Raw genomic sequence first — 17,832 nt, 5'->3', positions numbered from 1 at the left:
AAATAGTAGAATAACTCCTAAAACTGTTTCTCCAATTTTTCGTAATCAACCAAAAATATATTTTTGAAATAATATTCCAACAATAAGTTTTTGTCTTTTGTTGTTGCTGCAATATGCAAGTTAAAAAACCAATCTTTAAAATTTTGGTCTCACATTTTTCTGGGCATTGTCTAGATTCTGTAGAGATTTGGATTTTTTTTTTTTTGAGATTTATATGGACTCTGAGTCTGTTAACGATTTGTACATATATTTTCTTATTAAAACCCAAAGGGAATTTTTAATTATTTTTTCTTTATAAGGGAACAAAACCCCCTATAACTTTTGGGTGCAGCATCCATTTTTGTGAACGCGAACATATTTGAAACTACAATGTTTTTCTTAACCTAAGTACCAAAAATCGTGGATGTGCTCGCAAAAAAAAATTCAATTTTTTTCAATGGTATTGAAAAGGAAATTTGAAATTTACCATATATCCCTAGAAGGAACTGTGGGTCTATTTCGTTTCCTCTTGTATGTTACATACAAACGCACAAAGACATAATACCCTTTACCACAAGGTGGCGTAGGGTATAAACATTAAATGTATTTTGAGTGTTCCCACCGGGCTGATTCGATCAGTTGTTTTTATACATAAATTTTTTAGATTAACGTTATTATTTACTTACAATTAGTTTTCAATACCATTGTCATAATATAATAATTCTAACAATGGTATTGAAAACTAATTGTAAGTAAACAAAAACGTTAATCTAAAAAATGTATTTGAACAACAATGTACTTTTGTCGTAGGATTTTCTAATAAAAAAATTCCTGAAGAAGTTGGAAAAAGACCAACGAAACGTTGAGTTGAATATGAAATAAATTAGTTTTATTTATTCCATTAATTGTATTGTTATCCCGTTTCGAATAATTAATCCTAATTATTATATTTCTCGAGTTTTTATGCACGCTTGATCGGTATTTTTCCCACCGTTCATGCAGAAGACCAGGTCATAAACATCGGAGGATATCTCGAGTGATGGAGGACACCTCAAAATGTTGTGTTAGATTGAGTATCACAGAAGGCTGACTCCGTTTGCAAATTAACTTCATATTCTGTTTTACAACAATTTTTTATAGTAACATATGGTTTGTAATTTAAATAGCAACAACAACTTTCCTTTTCAAAGCAACTTACGGCGTCCTCAGTGGATTCAAACTGAACATCATGATGATTAACAAATTAACATTTTTGATTGCTTGACCAGAAAAAGGTACATATATCGTTTACAGCAACATCAGTTCACTTACACGTTAGTTGTTGTATACCTATGTATTTAAGAGTATGTGTGTATGAACGAAGTACACAACCAATACGGATTTCAAAATTCGTCCCTCATTCTCGATTGTCTACATAAAACATGAATTCAATAAAACACTTACCGTTTCTTTGTTAGCCTTTGATTTTGATAGAACTTCTTCCAACCAAATCCATTGTTTCTCCGTATCTTGATTTTCAAATTCCGACAAAGCACTTACACGTCCACCAACATCCATACCATTGTAATGCATGCCTCCGGGCATTACATTAATGCCACGATGGTGGCTACCATAGCCATAACCATGTCCAGACGACCAATCGCCGGCATGACCATGATGTTGATGCATGTTGCCATGATGGTAGTAATAATTTTTGTATTCTGATGAATCGGAACCGCCACCACCACCCATGCCACCGACTGCTGCGCCATTTATCATGGAATTTGATGGCATACGCTGCCGTACAGCTGCCAAATGGCTTTGTGAATATTTCGGATCATGTCGCATGAAATTTGTGTTCAATGCAATAATACGAAGACGGCTTTTTGTTTGTTCAATGGAATAATAGCCACCTGAAAAGCAAAGAACAAAATTTAGTACAGACTCGCCAAGATACACACTAAGAGGAAACCGAAACAAAAATCTAATACAAGAACGGCAGATATTTGTACAACAATCCTCCTAGCTAGCTAGCATAGTGTAAGAATTGGAAATCTTCTTCGAATTTGAAATGAGAATTCCGTAAAGGTATGTCAACAAAACAAACAATAAAATTGCCACCCACTCACTCACTGCTGGACAGACCGTGTTTTCAATTGAATTCATTATTGCTTTTTCCGATACAAGCTTGTGTTGTAATCAAGACATTTTCTTCTGTTTCTAAAGCGGTCGGACATGTTGTAATGTTTACCCAGAAGGGAATATTCTTTGTTACAAAGCCAATAACAATTGAATTGAAGCAAATTGAGACAATATTTTCTGATTTTAAATATAAAACAAATAGACAACTATTGAAATACAATGACAAACAAAAGAAATAAGTATGTATATTAGATGGCAAGTGGGTACAAATTGTTATGTAGGAAACAATCATAAAGGAAAATACTTGTCATATAAGATACTAGCAAGAGCCCGCTACTTCGTTAGCGGAGAATTCACACGAATATAAAGGAGGATAATAAATAAATAAATTAAAATGCAGAGTATAGTTTCACCCGTTCCTATTTACAAATTCTTTAACCAGTAAAGTACGACAGTTTAAGGTATTACCACATATTCTTTCGGTAATTACCGAAATTATAAGCATTTTAATTTTACCGACACTTGTCGGTAACTCACAAAATTAGTTTGTGAATCGCACTACTGAACAGATTTCATTACACATTTGTTTTAAAATAGTTGTTTGGTGGATAGAATATACGGAATCGGGAGAATATATGGGAGCTATATCCTCGTCAAAAGCAATGGCTATAGTCCTTTGGTCAAAATTGCGACCATCATAAATTTTAACCCGGATAGGATAATAAATGCGACAAAAGTGCATTAACGGATGGACGGGCACGTATAAATGGACTCAGAATGTGATGCTATGTAGATCATCGAAAGGAACCATTGACCTATTTCGTTTCCTTTTGCATGTTACATACAAATGCACAAATTGATAATACCCCTTAAGCTACTTTGCTTCATCAAAAAAGTCATCCCAATGAGCAGTGGCAAAACAAATATGATCGGGAACTTTGTTTTGCAACTATTTCTTAAACTGGGAAAGAAAAGGCAATTCAAAACATATTGCACGATTCATCAGTCTTCGAATCTAAACAAAACCAAATGATAAACTTGCTGATCTCTACAATTTTATCGTAGTTTGCGTTCGATCACCACAAAAAATATTTTAACTGATATTTTTCCTTATAAACCACTGTTTTGTTTTGACACATTGTGTGCGCAATGTAAAAATAAAGTGGACTGCAATAAGAGCGCTGTAAAAAGATATTGTTTTTTAATTCGTTATAGGGAGGTTATTTTGTGTGGGAAATATAACTTGTGCTTAAAAAAACTTCTTTATAGAGAAGTATTCGTTATAGGGAAGTTCGTTATATAGAGGTTAAAATAGGTGAGCATGGACTGAAAAAACTGTGTTTTCAATATTTCTTCGTTATAGAGAAAAATTCGTTATTGGGAAGTTCGTTATAGAGAAGTCCGCGCCATACTTTTTGGGTCCCCTCGTAATAATACAACATAATGTTCGTCTTATTAGAAAATATAACGTCATCAAAGTACTTTAAAGGCCTTGAAATCTTCTCTGTAGAAAATTCGTTTCCCTATATTTTACGGGGAGAGCAGTGGTTTTTCCTATCCCTTCCTGATAATTCTTTTCTGACTTTTTCTCGTAACGCACATATTCCAAAATCGTTTTCAGTTACAATACCAAAATTTGATTCTGGTTTGGGGTCTATTATTGATTTCCTAAATTATTTAGTGACGAAAAGTTATAGACTCTACATTTCTATATACCAAGAACGCCATAATAATTCTTAATTGCAAACAGAACAACTCAATTAAAAACACAATTTCTAAAACATCTTCTTCTAACAAAAACTGTATGGGTCTAGTGTTTGACGGAATCGACATCCTCAGATGTAAAAGAAAATCTTGCAATTTTTCTCAAAAATCGACTTCGAAAAATGTTGAGTATTTTGGTTTGAGTCTGTTGACAGCACTCAACATGAGTAATCCTTTGTCTATACACTTCATTTGTCTATGCCCTTACCATAACCTAACAGTTCTCCGAACTTTACAGTATGTATTGCATTTTTATTTTCCAGGGCTGTGAGAGGGTTGCGCCATATTTTTTGGGTTCCGTCGTAATAGTGCAACATAATTTTCATCTCATCAGAAAATATAACGTCATCAAAGTACTTTAACGGGCTTGAAATCTTCTTAGTAGCAAATCTGATTCGTTCGTTTATATTTTGCGGGGAGAGAACTTTTTCCTACCAACATTATTTATTGAAAGAATTTTTGTTTTAATTTTAAATTGAAAATCAAAATTTTTACAAATGCATCGTTTGTAATCATTTTTTCTAACTGGACTTTAACGAATGAAAATCTGTTGTGCGACACCTGTTATGTGAAAACAAAATCAGGATCGGTTTGTCTTTGTCTTTCTATTATTTAGTGGTTTACGATAAAATAAGTCCGCCTAGAATAAACTACAAAATTTGAAATTATGTCAAGAAGTTATAGCATTGTTAATTTGACACATGTCTTGCAGAGGGCCAACTAAGTGAATAAGTACGTAATAATAATGAAAAATAAGGATTTTTGTTGTTGTTATTTTTGTGGTTCCAGGACGAATTTTCTAAAACCCGGCCTTATCTCGCACATTTGCATCAACAGTGACCCACTGGTAAAATTTCAAGCTCCTCAAGAAATCTACATCCTCAGATAAATGTATAAATGAAAATATTGCATTTTTTTAAATCGCCTTCGAAAAACGTTGAGTATTTTTGTTTGGGTCGGTTAACAGCATATAACATGATGCGGTGCTCTTGAACCAACATTAAATGAAAGGAGCTTACACCTGGGAATAAAAAAAATCGCCTGAGCGCTTCTTAAACAAATCACGGTCAAAGTTCACATTTTTTGGGGGTTTTTAGGTTTTCACGCCCTAGCAAAATGGAATAAAGAAAATATTGTAGCATCGAAAATTCTCTACAAAATTGTCCTTTATGATATTTTTGTAGGTTTTACAATTTTTAAGATATAGATGTTCAGATTAGCACAATTCACTGACTGTATCGTCTCCATATGAAACAATGTCAGGACTCCAATTTCCCTACTTTAACTTATATATCGCATTTTTTTTTTTTTTTAAATTCGCCTTCGAAAAACGTTGAGTATTTTGGTTTGGATCGGTTAACAGCATATAACATGATACGGTGCTCTTGAACCAACATTAAATGAAAGGAGCTTACACCTGGGAATAAAAAAATCGACTGGGCGCTTTTTAAATAAATCATGGTCAAAGTTCACATTTTTTGGGGTTGTTTAGGTTTTCGCGCCCTATCAAAATGGAATAAAATGTTGTAGCAGTGAAAATTGTCTACAAAATTGTATTTTATGATATTATCGTAGGTTTTACCATTTTTGAGATATAGATGTTCAGATTAGGAAAATTCACTGACTGCATCGTCTCCATATGAAACAATGTCATGTCTGCAATTTCTCTACTTTTACTTAGATATCGCAAAAATGGTACAACCCAGGAAAAAATTACGAAATTTTCACAGCTTTTAAAATTTTTTTAGTCCCATTTTGACAATACTTGCCGTTTTCAAGCAAACTCGCGAAAACCTAACATAAAACCTAAAACTGTGAGCTGAACTTCTATATCTCAAAAATGGTAAAACCTAGGAACAAATCGAGTGAGTAATCCTTTGTCTATACGATTCATTTGTTAACATCGATTTCGTTTTCAGAACAACTCAATTAAAAACACAATTTTAAAAACATTTTGTTCTAACAAAAACTGTATGGGGTTAGTTTTTGACGGAATCCTCAGATGTAAAAGAAAATTTTTCAATTTTTCTCAAAAATAGACTTCGAAAAATGTTGAGTAGTTTGGTTTGAGTCTGTTGACAGCACTCAACATGAGTAATCCTTTGCCTATACACTTCATTTGTCTATGCCCATTAGGGTTATGACTTTTTGACATTTTTCCTCAAAAATGATTTCCTGTAGCAGGGATGAATGAACTTTTGCCTATTAATCACTATGCTATCGTTTATTCCATTGAAATATAAAAAAAGTTCACGCACAAATCGATTTTAAAAAAATAATTTTTTGAAAAAATATATGAAATGAAAAAAAAATTTTTTTTCAAAAAATTATTTTTTGTTGCACGAATGAATAAATATAAGCCTACTAATAACTATAATAACGTTTATTTCATTCAAATATAAAAAAGTCGCGAAAAAAGTCACTTTGAAAAAATTTTAAATTTTTTGTTTTTTGTTAAAAAATTATATTTTTGAATAAAAGCGTTTACGACATTTTTACGATTGTCAGAATTGACGAAAAATAGTGAGAAATAAATTTTATGTCATTTTAATTATCTCATGTGGCTCTAAAGTTTATTTCCAATTATATATCTGTTTTCAGTGACTTCAAAAAATTGTCCTTAATTTTGATAAATTCAAATTTTAAAATCATTTTGTGCGTGAGGTTTTTTCACCGAATCACCTTATAATTAAGATTTTATGTAATCTTATGGCAAAACTCATCACGCTATGATACAGGGATATGAGGTTGTAAAAAAGTCATAACCCTAATGCCCATACCATAACTTACAGTTCTCCGAACTTTACAGTATGTATTGCATTTTCATTTTCCAGGGCTGTGGGAGGGTTGCGCCATATTTTTTGGGTTCCGTCGTAATAGTGCAATATAATTTTCATCTCATCAGAAAATATAACGTCATCAAAGTACTTTAACGGGCTTGAAATCTTCTTAGTAGCAAATCTGATTCGTTCCTTTATATTTTGAGGGGAGAGAACTTTTTCCTAACCCTTCGTGATGAATACTTGTTATGTAATACTTTTCTGCCTTTTTCACGTAACACACATACTCCAAAATCGTTTTCAATTACAGAACCAATCTTTTGTCTCTGGTTTGGGGACTATTATTGATTTCATTAATTATTTAGCAATTTCTTCAAATTACAGATTTTGAAATTGAAAATTGAATAGTTATGACTGTACATCTCCATATACGATAAAATTCTTAATTGCAAATAAATCGTTGTAATATGCACAATTTTATTGCACTTTCATTGATTTGCAAACATTTAGTTATTACCAAAAAGTCAGGTCCATACAGTTTTTAGTAGTTGTTATTTCTGGCTGATTTCTGAATTTATTCCCCTAATGTTGTCTTCAACATCAACTCCTTTGTTCAACAAACCCAACATTATTTATTGAAAGAATTTTTGTTTTAATTTTAAATTGAAAATCAAAATTTTTACAAATGGATCGTTTGTAATCATTTTTTCTAACTGGATTTTAACGAATGAAAATCTTTTGTGCGGCACCTGTTATGTGAAAACAAAATCAGGATCGGTTTGTATTTTTTGCGTAATTGTCTTTCTATTATTTAGTGGTTTACGATAAAATAAGTGCGCCTAGAAGTAAACTACAAAATTTGAAATTATGTGTGATTTACTTACGATATCAAGAAGTTATAGCATTGTTAATTTGACACATGTCTTGCAGAGGGCCAACTAAGTGAATAAGTACGTAATAGTAATGAAAAATAAGGATTTTTGTTGTTGTTATTTTTTGTGGTTCCAGGACGAATTTTCTAAAACCCGGCCTTATCACGCACATTTGCATCAACAGTGACCCACTGGTAAAATTTCAAGCTCCTAGCTTTAACCGTTTTGGCTAGGCGTTGATGATGAGTCAGTCAGTCAGTCAGTCACTTATCACCAAGCTCATTTATATATATAGATTATATACATATGCATGTAGTACATACATATGTGTGTTTTTATGTCGCATCGGTTGACATGTGTGTATATATGTACGTACCAAGTAATATGAAACTAGGTAGCCGTATCAGCCTAGCTGTTGGTAACATGATAGGTCAAAACAATTACTTAAATTTATTGCAGGAGCAGAATATCTTAACGGATGTTATATTTACAATTTTCCGAATTCAGCTTTTGTATCCTCTAGCAACACCCAATAACGGTTCGAAAATGTTACAAAAAAACCTTCGAAATACTTAAAATTGGGCCATATCGTCTAGACTGGATATATGTATATGGCTAGTATGTATATGTCTATTTATTGCAAGTAAGTTTTCTATTTTCTGGGAACACAAAATTTCAGTTAACAACCAATTCGGTAGAAAATGTGACTAAAATCTTCAAAATATCTTGGGGTTATACCAAAACGTGGACCTAAACACTCTGATTTTTAGCAAGAATGTTTTGTACCTGTTATATTATGTGGCGAGGACTAAATACGAAACTTCAGTTATTCGAGTTGAATAATGTGACTAAAACTTTCAAAATAACGATAATCGAAAAACGTTAATTTGTACCGATTAATTTCTGGAGGAAAGTTTTGTAACTCCAACGAATACCAAATTTCAGTCTTTTCGGTGGGATATTGAGGCCACAACCATTAAACTACTGAAAAGGTTCCGTTCTATGGGGACTAAATGAAGGCAAATTGGGCGTACCCTTCTATGGGGCTTATATGAAGATATGGACCTATACCAACAAATCTCAGGAGGAAAGTTGTATACCCTAAGCGAATACTAAATGTAAAATTTCCGCCATATCGTTGGGAGATTGAGACCACAACCTACACAATAATGAAAACAGGAAGGTACCCATCTACGGGGTCTAAATTAAGGCGTGGACATATACCATCGAATTTCAGGTGGAAATTTGTATACCCCCAACGAAGAATAAATACCAAGTTTCAGCCATTTCGATGGAAGATTGAAGCCACAACCTTCAAAATACCGAAAAATCGGGAGATACCGTTCTATGGGGGCTATATACCAAATGCCAAATTTCAGACTTTTCGCTGGGATATTGAGGCCACAACCTCAAAAATACCGAAAATCGGGAAGTACCGTTCTATTGGGCTATATGAAGGCGTGGACCTGTACCGACAAATTTCAGGTGCAAAATTTTATACCCCCAACAAAGACTAAATACCAAATTTCAGCCTTTTCGGTAGGATATTGAGGCCACAACCTCAAAAATACCGCAAATCGGGAGGTACCGTTCTATGGGGCTTTATTAAGGTGTGTACCTGTACCAACAAATTTCAGGTGCAAAATTTTATACCCCCAACAAAGACTAAATACCAAATTTCGGCCTTTTCGGTGGGATATTGAGGCCACAACCTCAAAAATACCGAAAATCGGGAGCTACCTTTTTATGGAGGCTACATGGAGGCGTGGACCGTTATAGCCAATTTTCAATACCAACAACAGTCCGATAAACGCGAAATGTTAAATAAGGTAAGGGTATATGACGAAGAGGAAGCTTGCAATTTGAGATGATGATCAGATAATATTTAGAGGGTTAAATGGACCACAACTTTTGTGTGAAAATTGTGAAAATTATTAATATACAGCTTATATCTTTATTCTTGGAAGACATATTCCAGGTAAGTAAGATATACTTGGAAAATAAACTTTTGACCTTTCTATTGATGCCAGTTAGGCTACTGCCTAATATAAAGTGGGTTTTCTGTAGAGAACCACATTTTCCTCCCATGCTATAATTGCGTCTATCATGACAGAGAAATTCCCAGATTGTGGATTATTGCGAATTGCGTGGAGCCCAGGCGTATTAATTGTCCAATTTTATACATATCGCACCTGTTCAACAGAAGGGTAGTAACTAACTTTTTATTAAAAAAATGAATTACCCGACCCACTGTAAAAATCTGCCATTCTTTGTCCATTCTTTCGTCAAAAATACCGGTATTTCACTCTTCATACTACTACTTATGTACCAACAGTTTTTGTCTCTACTGAAAAATAGAAAAGTTTGTGTTACTACCTTTTTGTTGAACTGGTGCAGCAAGGGGTCGCTTCGCCACGTTTTTTCAAAATGTACTCGGTGTCCCTACCGTTAAAGTTTTTTTGAAATATTAATTTTGGTGAAGGTGAATGCACCCATTGACCTCCTCCTGGCGTATAATGTTGGGATTTATACATACAACCATTTACAGCCAAGTCCGAACGGCGTGCCCTAAGACACCACTTGTAGAGACGTTTTTCATGGCAGAAATACTCAGGAAATGTCGTCAACATTACTAAGGGGTATTTCGCCACCTTTGATCGACTCCCCGGCCAGGTAACCTCAAACGGTGGGAAAATACCCCTCAGTAATGTTGGCGACATTTTCTGAGTATTTCAGTCATGTAAAACTTCTCTACAAGTGGTGGCTTAGGGCAAGCCGTTCGGACTCGGCGATAAACTGTAGGTCCCCATATCAGGAAATATAAATCGGGGTGTACTCATTGGTATGAGAGAAGTCTCCTTTGTCCCTTATGGGATGTTTGTGGAACAATTATTATATTCCCAGCAAAATTTGAAGGAAGGGGTTCCATGCGATGACGTGATTTCATGGCATCTTTTGCATTAGTTCAAACGAAGTCGTGAAAGATCCGATCTTTTCATCAGCACTTGAACCAATGCAAAGGAAGTCGTTAAAGATATTCTTGATCAGCGTAAAATTCTAAGTCGATTTATCCATGTCCGTCCGTCTGTTGTAATCACGCTATCTTCCGAATGAGTTGAGCAACAGGGCTGGCATTTCGTACACATGTGTTTTTGGCCTGAACTTAGATCAAGTTCGAAGATGGGCTATATCGGTCCACGGTTTGGTATAGCCCCCATATAACAGTACAGCCCGATTTCAGATATTTTGAAGTTTTTAGCCAAATTTTCAGACTGAATTAACTATAATTTGACCTTTAGGTTTCCCAGTGAGCAAGAAACTTCTCCACCGAAAATTATGGTCATAGGTCCATGGTTTGGTACATCCCCCATATAGCGTTAGCGCCAGATTTCACCTATTTTGATGCTTTTAGCTACATTTTCAGACCGAATTAGCTATAATTTGACACTTAGGGTTTCCAATGACCAAGAAACTTCACCACCATAAATTATGGGCATAGGTCCACGTTTTCTTGTAGCCCCATATAGCGGTACCGTCCGATTTCCGGTATTTTGAAGTTTTTAGCTACATGTTCTGGCCGAATTGGCTATAATTTGGCACTTAGGGTTTCTAGTGGTCAAGTGACTTCTCCAGCTAAAATTGTGTGCATTAGGGTTATGACTTTTTGACATTTTTCCTCAAAAATGATTTCCTGTAGCAGGGATGAATGAACTTTTGCCTATTAATCACTATGCTATCGTTTATTCCATTGAAATATAAAAAAAGTTCACGCACAAATCGATTTTAAAAAAATAATTTTTTGAAAAAATATATGAAATGAAAAAAAAATTTTTTTTCAAAAAATTATTTTTTGTTGCACGAATGAATAAATATAAGCCTACTAATAACTATAATAACGTTTATTTCATTCAAATATAAAAAAGTCGCGAAAAAAGTCACTTTGAAAAAATTTTAAATTTTTTGTTTTTTGTTAAAAAATTATATTTTTGAATAAAAGCGTTTACGACATTTTTACGATTGTCAGAATTGACGAAAAATAGTGAGAAATAAATTTTATGTCATTTTAATTATCTCATGTGGCTCTAAAGTTTATTTCCAATTATATATCTGTTTTCAGTGACTTCAAAAAATTGTCCTTAATTTTGATAAATTCAAATTTTAAAATCATTTTGTGCGTGAGGTTTTTTCACCGAATCACCTTATAATTAAGATTTTATGTAATCTTATGGCAAAACTCATCACGCTATGATACAGGGATATGAGGTTGTAAAAAAGTCATAACCCTAGTGTGCATAGGTACTTTCGCAACAGAAAGAAAGAAAACTAATAATTCCATATTAGCTCAGAGTATTTTATGGTGGAGGGTATAAAAAGTTCGGCCCGGCCGAACTTAAGGCTTTTTAACTTGTAGAATGTGGAAAGGGTATTATAAGTTTGTTTTTCCAAAAATGCATGTAACACCACGAAATATTTGTCGTAGACCCCCATGTGTATTAATATCTCGACGAGATAAAGCGTTTTTGAGGTGTGTGTCCATCAGGGGTTCGGAGTCGGAGTCTTCGAGTCGGAGTCGAGCAATTTGCTGGAGTCGGAGTTTTAGTCGAAAAAAATAAATCGACTCCGTCTCTGGGCAAAATTTTTTCCACGTTATAGAAATATAATATTATATTTGGAACAAGAACTTTTTTAAAAATCCTTATTTATTTTAAAAAGAAAGGTATAAAAAAATATATATGCAAATTATATATTATACTAAGTTAAAGGACAATTCACAGGATATTTACTATCCTTTGAAGTGTAGTCTATTCATCCGTATTTTGTTGATTCGTTACATTTTTGCAAATAAAAGTAAAGTTCTATGACAATCGAATTAAGATTGGACCTTTAACCTCTTTCGTCAGAAGTCTTACTGGTCTTCTCACAAAGGTCTATTGGTATTCTCATCTTGTTTTTTTTTATGAGAAGTCATGCTTGTCTTCTATTAAAGACATTGTGGTCTCTATGGGAAATCTTACTGAATACCCTGTGACGCAAAATGGAAGTTAAGATCCGGGGAAGGGAACCCCAAAGGATCCCATAGCTGAAATTTCTGAGTCATGACATTATGATTTTTTTGATTGACCCCCATCAATCATTGAGAAAATAGTTTTATATCTCTGTTTCGATATTGTTTCATCACTTTTTAGATGACATGTTTTCAGTTAAATGGAATGAGGAACCTTTCTGTCAAATATGCTGTCCTTCTAGCTTAGTTTCTTCCATGTCCTTTTTGTTCTTGAACTCAAAAAGTAAAACAAAATTAAATTTTCTATAAAAATGTTCCACCGAAAATTATATGTACTTTTCCCATATCCAAGAAGTCGACATTGTCACGTTTTCATTGTCCTTTATCAGTTTTACCCGTTACTTTTTCAAAAAAAAACCGTATGTTTATGTATTTCGGTAAATTTCGAAAATTTTCGCATAATATATTAACAATATATCAAATTCGGAGAATATACTCGTGCAAAAAAAGGAAAACCAACAAAAACTTTCTAGCTTTGCTATTTGTCAATGTAAGATTCGGCAGAAACAGTATTGATATGTTCGAATGTATTCAAACGAATGCCCTTTCTAATTAATATGTAAGGAAAAACTAACACATTATCCTATATAGGCCAAAATATAGGAAAAAATTACAATTTTGTGCACATTTTACTTTAGTGGTATAGGAATTCACTCTCCGAGTCGACCCGGAGTCGGAGTCGTGAAACAAACTCGCCTGGAGTCGGAGTCGAGCCAAAAATACCTTGACTCCGAAACCCTGGTGTCCATCAGGAGGCCAGGTTCCCCCCAGAATAGAAACGATTAGTTTTTGGTGCTGATCGTGAAATACTAAGGGGTGAAATGGATCAAAAACAAAATTATGTACCTAGCCCTTTACGCTGCGAAAGGACGGACATGCATAAGAGTTATGGAAAGTTATTCTATGTATATCCCTAAAATTAACTATGGATCTATCTCGTTTCCTTTTGCATGTTTCATACAAATGGACAAAGACGTAAGTAATACCCCTTATACAAATCATTGTATTCGATTGTTTTCAAAATTGTTTGGCATATTCTCTAACAGTATTCACACATACACAGACTGTGTATATTTTTTTGAAGTTTTGGGAACACTACAAGAAAAAATTGTAATTGACAGGTTACCTTTCTTTCGCAAGGCAGATACATTGGTTTCTTTCCTGCTTCAAAATGTTTGACATATGTATCAGATTAAAAAACCAAATTTGTGATGTCAAATATTGTCGAACCGTTTACCTTTTTTCTATTTGTAAAATTTTACGTACCAAAATGCAATGTGAATAACGAAATATGAAATTAAAATTTTTATGTGTATATTTTTTAGGTAAACATTTCAAAAATTGGATTTTGAAAGCTTGTCGATAATTTTTCTACGTTTCTACCATGGCACAATTAACCAGGTAGTGGCATCGTAAAATTTTGAATATGTTATGTCAAAACTTTCTTTATGTTGTTGGGGAAATTACAACAAAAATAATTTTTTTATAAAGGGATTTGACTTTTCATATTCGATCAGCTGGTGTGATGCCACTACCTGGTAGTTCTGCCATGGTTTCTACAGAAGCAAATTTAAATTTTCGACAACGCACATTGCGAAATATGGGCACTTTAGTGGAACTTTACCCATAACTTTTAATGTAAAGGACGTAGGTGCTAAAATTTTCCAAAAATGTTTCTTATAGTTGAGGGTCGTATGTGGATAAATATGGGCCACATAGATCTGGGATTTCCTAGAGCCCCCACGTATCGGTGGCGACCGTTTTTACGTATTAGGTTAATCTTTCAACCGATTTTGCTGCAAATTGGTATATTGGGGTATCAGTGGATGGAGAACGTCTGTACAAAATATTGTAAAGATCTATCTATTGAGTGGTACAGCCCGATGTAACATATTTTAAAGGTTCCAAGCACATTTACCAATCTATTTGGTTGTATTTTGGCATTTTATGTTCTCCGTAGGTAGAAAACCGCTTTGCGAAATATTAGCAGCGTATTTTCTCGTTTTGCTATAGCCCCAATATGAGGGGGTCTCCCATTTGAGATATTTAAATGGTGTAAGGTAATTATTGCCAACCGAGTTTAGTTTAATCGACAATTTGTATCCCCCTCGCCCCAAGCATCCACATACATTAATAAATGAAAATAAAAAAAAATTAATTTTTAGAATTTTTTTTTTAGTATAAAGCAAGTACTATTAGGAGATCCAAAGTTTCGTCCGTTGGTTTGGACCGATATTGCCCACTTCGAATAGGCTGATCCGTTCGAGAGTTATCGTGCGCCAGCCAGTCAGACATACGGACGGACATTACTAAGTGGATTTCGTCCAAATATACTTTGGATCTAAATGATTTCAATGATGCACATTTTTGCCGTATGAAAGGTGTATATACCCACGTCAGTCTGAGGACTGAGGGTATAAAGAAGACCAGCAGAGCTTCAAGGTCTTTAACTTGTCTGTACATTACCTACATTATATGTAATTACATTTCATATGAAGAATTCGTAGAACATCCTTAAACATCAAACAACTAGACTTTTCATTCTGCAGGTATTAAAATTCGTTTTTAATCACACTATAATGTTTGGTTGTTCTTTAAATGGTCCTTTTATCTATGATTTTATAAAGAACAGAATTTTATCCTCAGGGAACTGAATTTTGACTTGCCTCTAATTACAGTTTTGTTTCGAGTGAATTTCATTCTCTGACATTTGTGCTATTCTGAAACGCGTCAACAAATCAAATTTCTATACTATTCGCATACACATACATACATACATACATACATATGTAGATGCATTTGTAAATTACTTGCAAGCCAAACAGCATTTCAAGTTTCTTTAGAAGTTCTATTTTCATTTAAATTTCAATAAAATGGACACACATCGAATCACACAAATGTATTTGCCCATATGTACTCGTATGTATGTGATAGGGTGAATGTTTGGTACTACTATAGTGTATAGATATATACGAAAATGTGTTGTTAGCTACATTCAAATAACATCCACAAAATCAATTTCCGTTAAAGGCACTTTGCAATTGAATACCTTTTAACCAGAGATGCTGACTTCAACACAATAGCCAGAGAACGCCATGTTAACGACAAGTCTCTAACCGAAAATGTTTAAATGAATGTTTGTTATTTCCATCGAGTATACCAACACACACACACCAGCATCTCTCACACGGAAACATTTTACATACAATTTTAGGATAAGTTTTGGACTAACGGACAATGTGAATGAAAGTGAATATATTTCAACAAATGTTTACTTAGCCAAAGTGAGAAGCTAGTAAAAAAGGAAATGGGGTTATGTTCGGCGTGGCAATATATGATATACGCTACACCAAAAGAAAACTATTATTACGTATGTACATTGATGGAAGCGGATAAAATGTATTTCAATATGTTCATACCTTACTACCTTTAAAAATTGGACCAAATTAGGTTCTTGTGAGAGTTTCGAGGTCAGCAGTCATCTGTTGGTGGCCGTAAGGTTTCTTTAGATCTTTCGCGTCATGCAACTTTTCCAAAGCTTTGAATTTAAGTATCGATTAATTCTATACCTTAGGTGGCATATTCAACATTGTCAATATTGTTTGATGTGCTGACGAGAGTTAACCGAATTCTTCTTAAACCGAATTCTTCTTAAATACCGGCGTAGTGCAAAAATTGAGGGGGTAAATATTTTTGGTCCCAGACCCGGCAAAATTTAGCCTGCATGAGGTAACATTCGACAATGGAATAAGTCTGATCAAATTTGCAAACACATGGTAGTGAGAAGGACCAGGATCCAAAATCTCGACAGATGGGAAAATCAAAAGGCACATTGTTCATCTTGTGATAGACGGAGGACAATTTTTCCCCATCGATTCAAGGAGCGAACATCGATTCGGACCATTTCCTTGTTGCAACCAATGTACGGTACTCCTTGCCCGATAATGTGGAATCATAGTAGCAAAAAAGGTCTATTCGAGCTGCCGCAAAATCTATACATGGATACCAAAAACACCACCTACAAATACATGGTACGATCAGGAGTATCGTAACGCTACTGAAGAGAAGAACGCGGCATACAGAGCAACTCTGCAGTCAGTAGCAAAACGAAGCGTACAAGAAAAAATATATAGAGGAGTGGAGTATTTTCAAGAGAAAGAAAAACGATGAGTAATTCGAAATGCTCCTGAACATCAGAATGAAACCAAATGAGTATATTCATGATGATTTGTCAGAGTATACTGAAACAAATAAAAAAAAAGTTTCATCAAAATTTAATTTTTGGTGTTACTTTTTACAATTTAAAGCTCTATCTAGCTTAAAAAACACCCTTTATGTGCAATGGCTGGTGCGCACAACGATTCTCGAATCGGATACTGCGTTGGTCCAAACTTTGCATAATGTAATATATCATCGAATCTTAGATAAAGTTCGAAGATGGTGTCCAAAGGGGCACAAAATGATGAAACGTATTTTGTTTGTGTAGCCGGTATTCAATCTGTCCTTAGATGAAAGTTTCAATTCACACAGGCTTAGAGTATATCTCTGTCGACAAAGCCGACTGATAATTTTTACTTGCTTAGCTTATTTTTGAATTTATAGTGGCTATAGAATAAATGGTGCGACATCCCTTGGCTACGCAGATGACGTCGAAATCATGGAGCTATGTTGCAAAGTTTTGGGGAAAAATTTTGTAAGCACAGCGAACTTCAAATGCGAAATTACTGGTAGTTCCGTAAAAAAATTAACAAAAATCCTCAAAATATCCAAAATCGGGAAGTATCGTTATATAGACACTATATCAAAATTTGGTGGAAAAGTTTTCTGACCACTTAAAATATGAAATGCCACATTACAGCTAATTCGTTCTGAAAATGTAGCTCAAATCCTCAAAATACCTTAAACCCGGAGGTACTATTATATGACGACTATAACAAAACGTGGAAATATATAGCCCATATTCGAACTTGACCTCGGGTGTAAAAATATAGAGTTCTAGCTCAATTATTGCAAGACGAAAGAGCGATTACAAAAGACGGACATGGCTAGATTGACTCAGAATTTACCCTGATCATGAATATATGACGATTTTTGAGTAAAATCGGACACTTTTTCAAAAAATAGTTTTTGATTTCCTTTATTTTTTGCGCGCTTTCACCCATAAGAACGTTAACTTTGGTTTGGGCGCCCTAGAAAAAAACAGCCTACTATGAAAAAACGAAAGAAAAAAAACAACTCCCTCTAAAGTTGA

At 34.2% G+C, this 17,832-nt stretch overlaps 1 protein-coding gene across 3 annotated transcripts in view; it reads right to left on the bottom strand.

Moving 5' to 3' along the window:
• The window catches only part of LOC141402856 (acid sphingomyelinase-like phosphodiesterase 3b), a 767,718-nt gene that overhangs the window by 216,204 nt on the left and 533,682 nt on the right, over positions 1-17,832 (bottom strand). For all 3 annotated transcript variants that reach the window (XM_073984889.1, XM_073984890.1, XM_073984891.1), the window contains one exon: positions 1,423-1,871. In XM_073984889.1, coding sequence (XP_073840990.1) covers positions 1,423-1,871 — 449 coding nt within the window. The remainder of the gene's footprint in view (positions 1-1,422; positions 1,872-17,832) is intronic.

This window comes from Musca autumnalis, unplaced genomic scaffold, assembly GCF_047663935.1.
Source record: "Musca autumnalis isolate F117 unplaced genomic scaffold, ASM4766393v1 scaffold_4, whole genome shotgun sequence".
Classification (NCBI taxonomy): domain Eukaryota; kingdom Metazoa; phylum Arthropoda; class Insecta; order Diptera; family Muscidae; genus Musca; species Musca autumnalis.
This window is presented reverse-complemented; position numbering and strand designations above follow the sequence as displayed.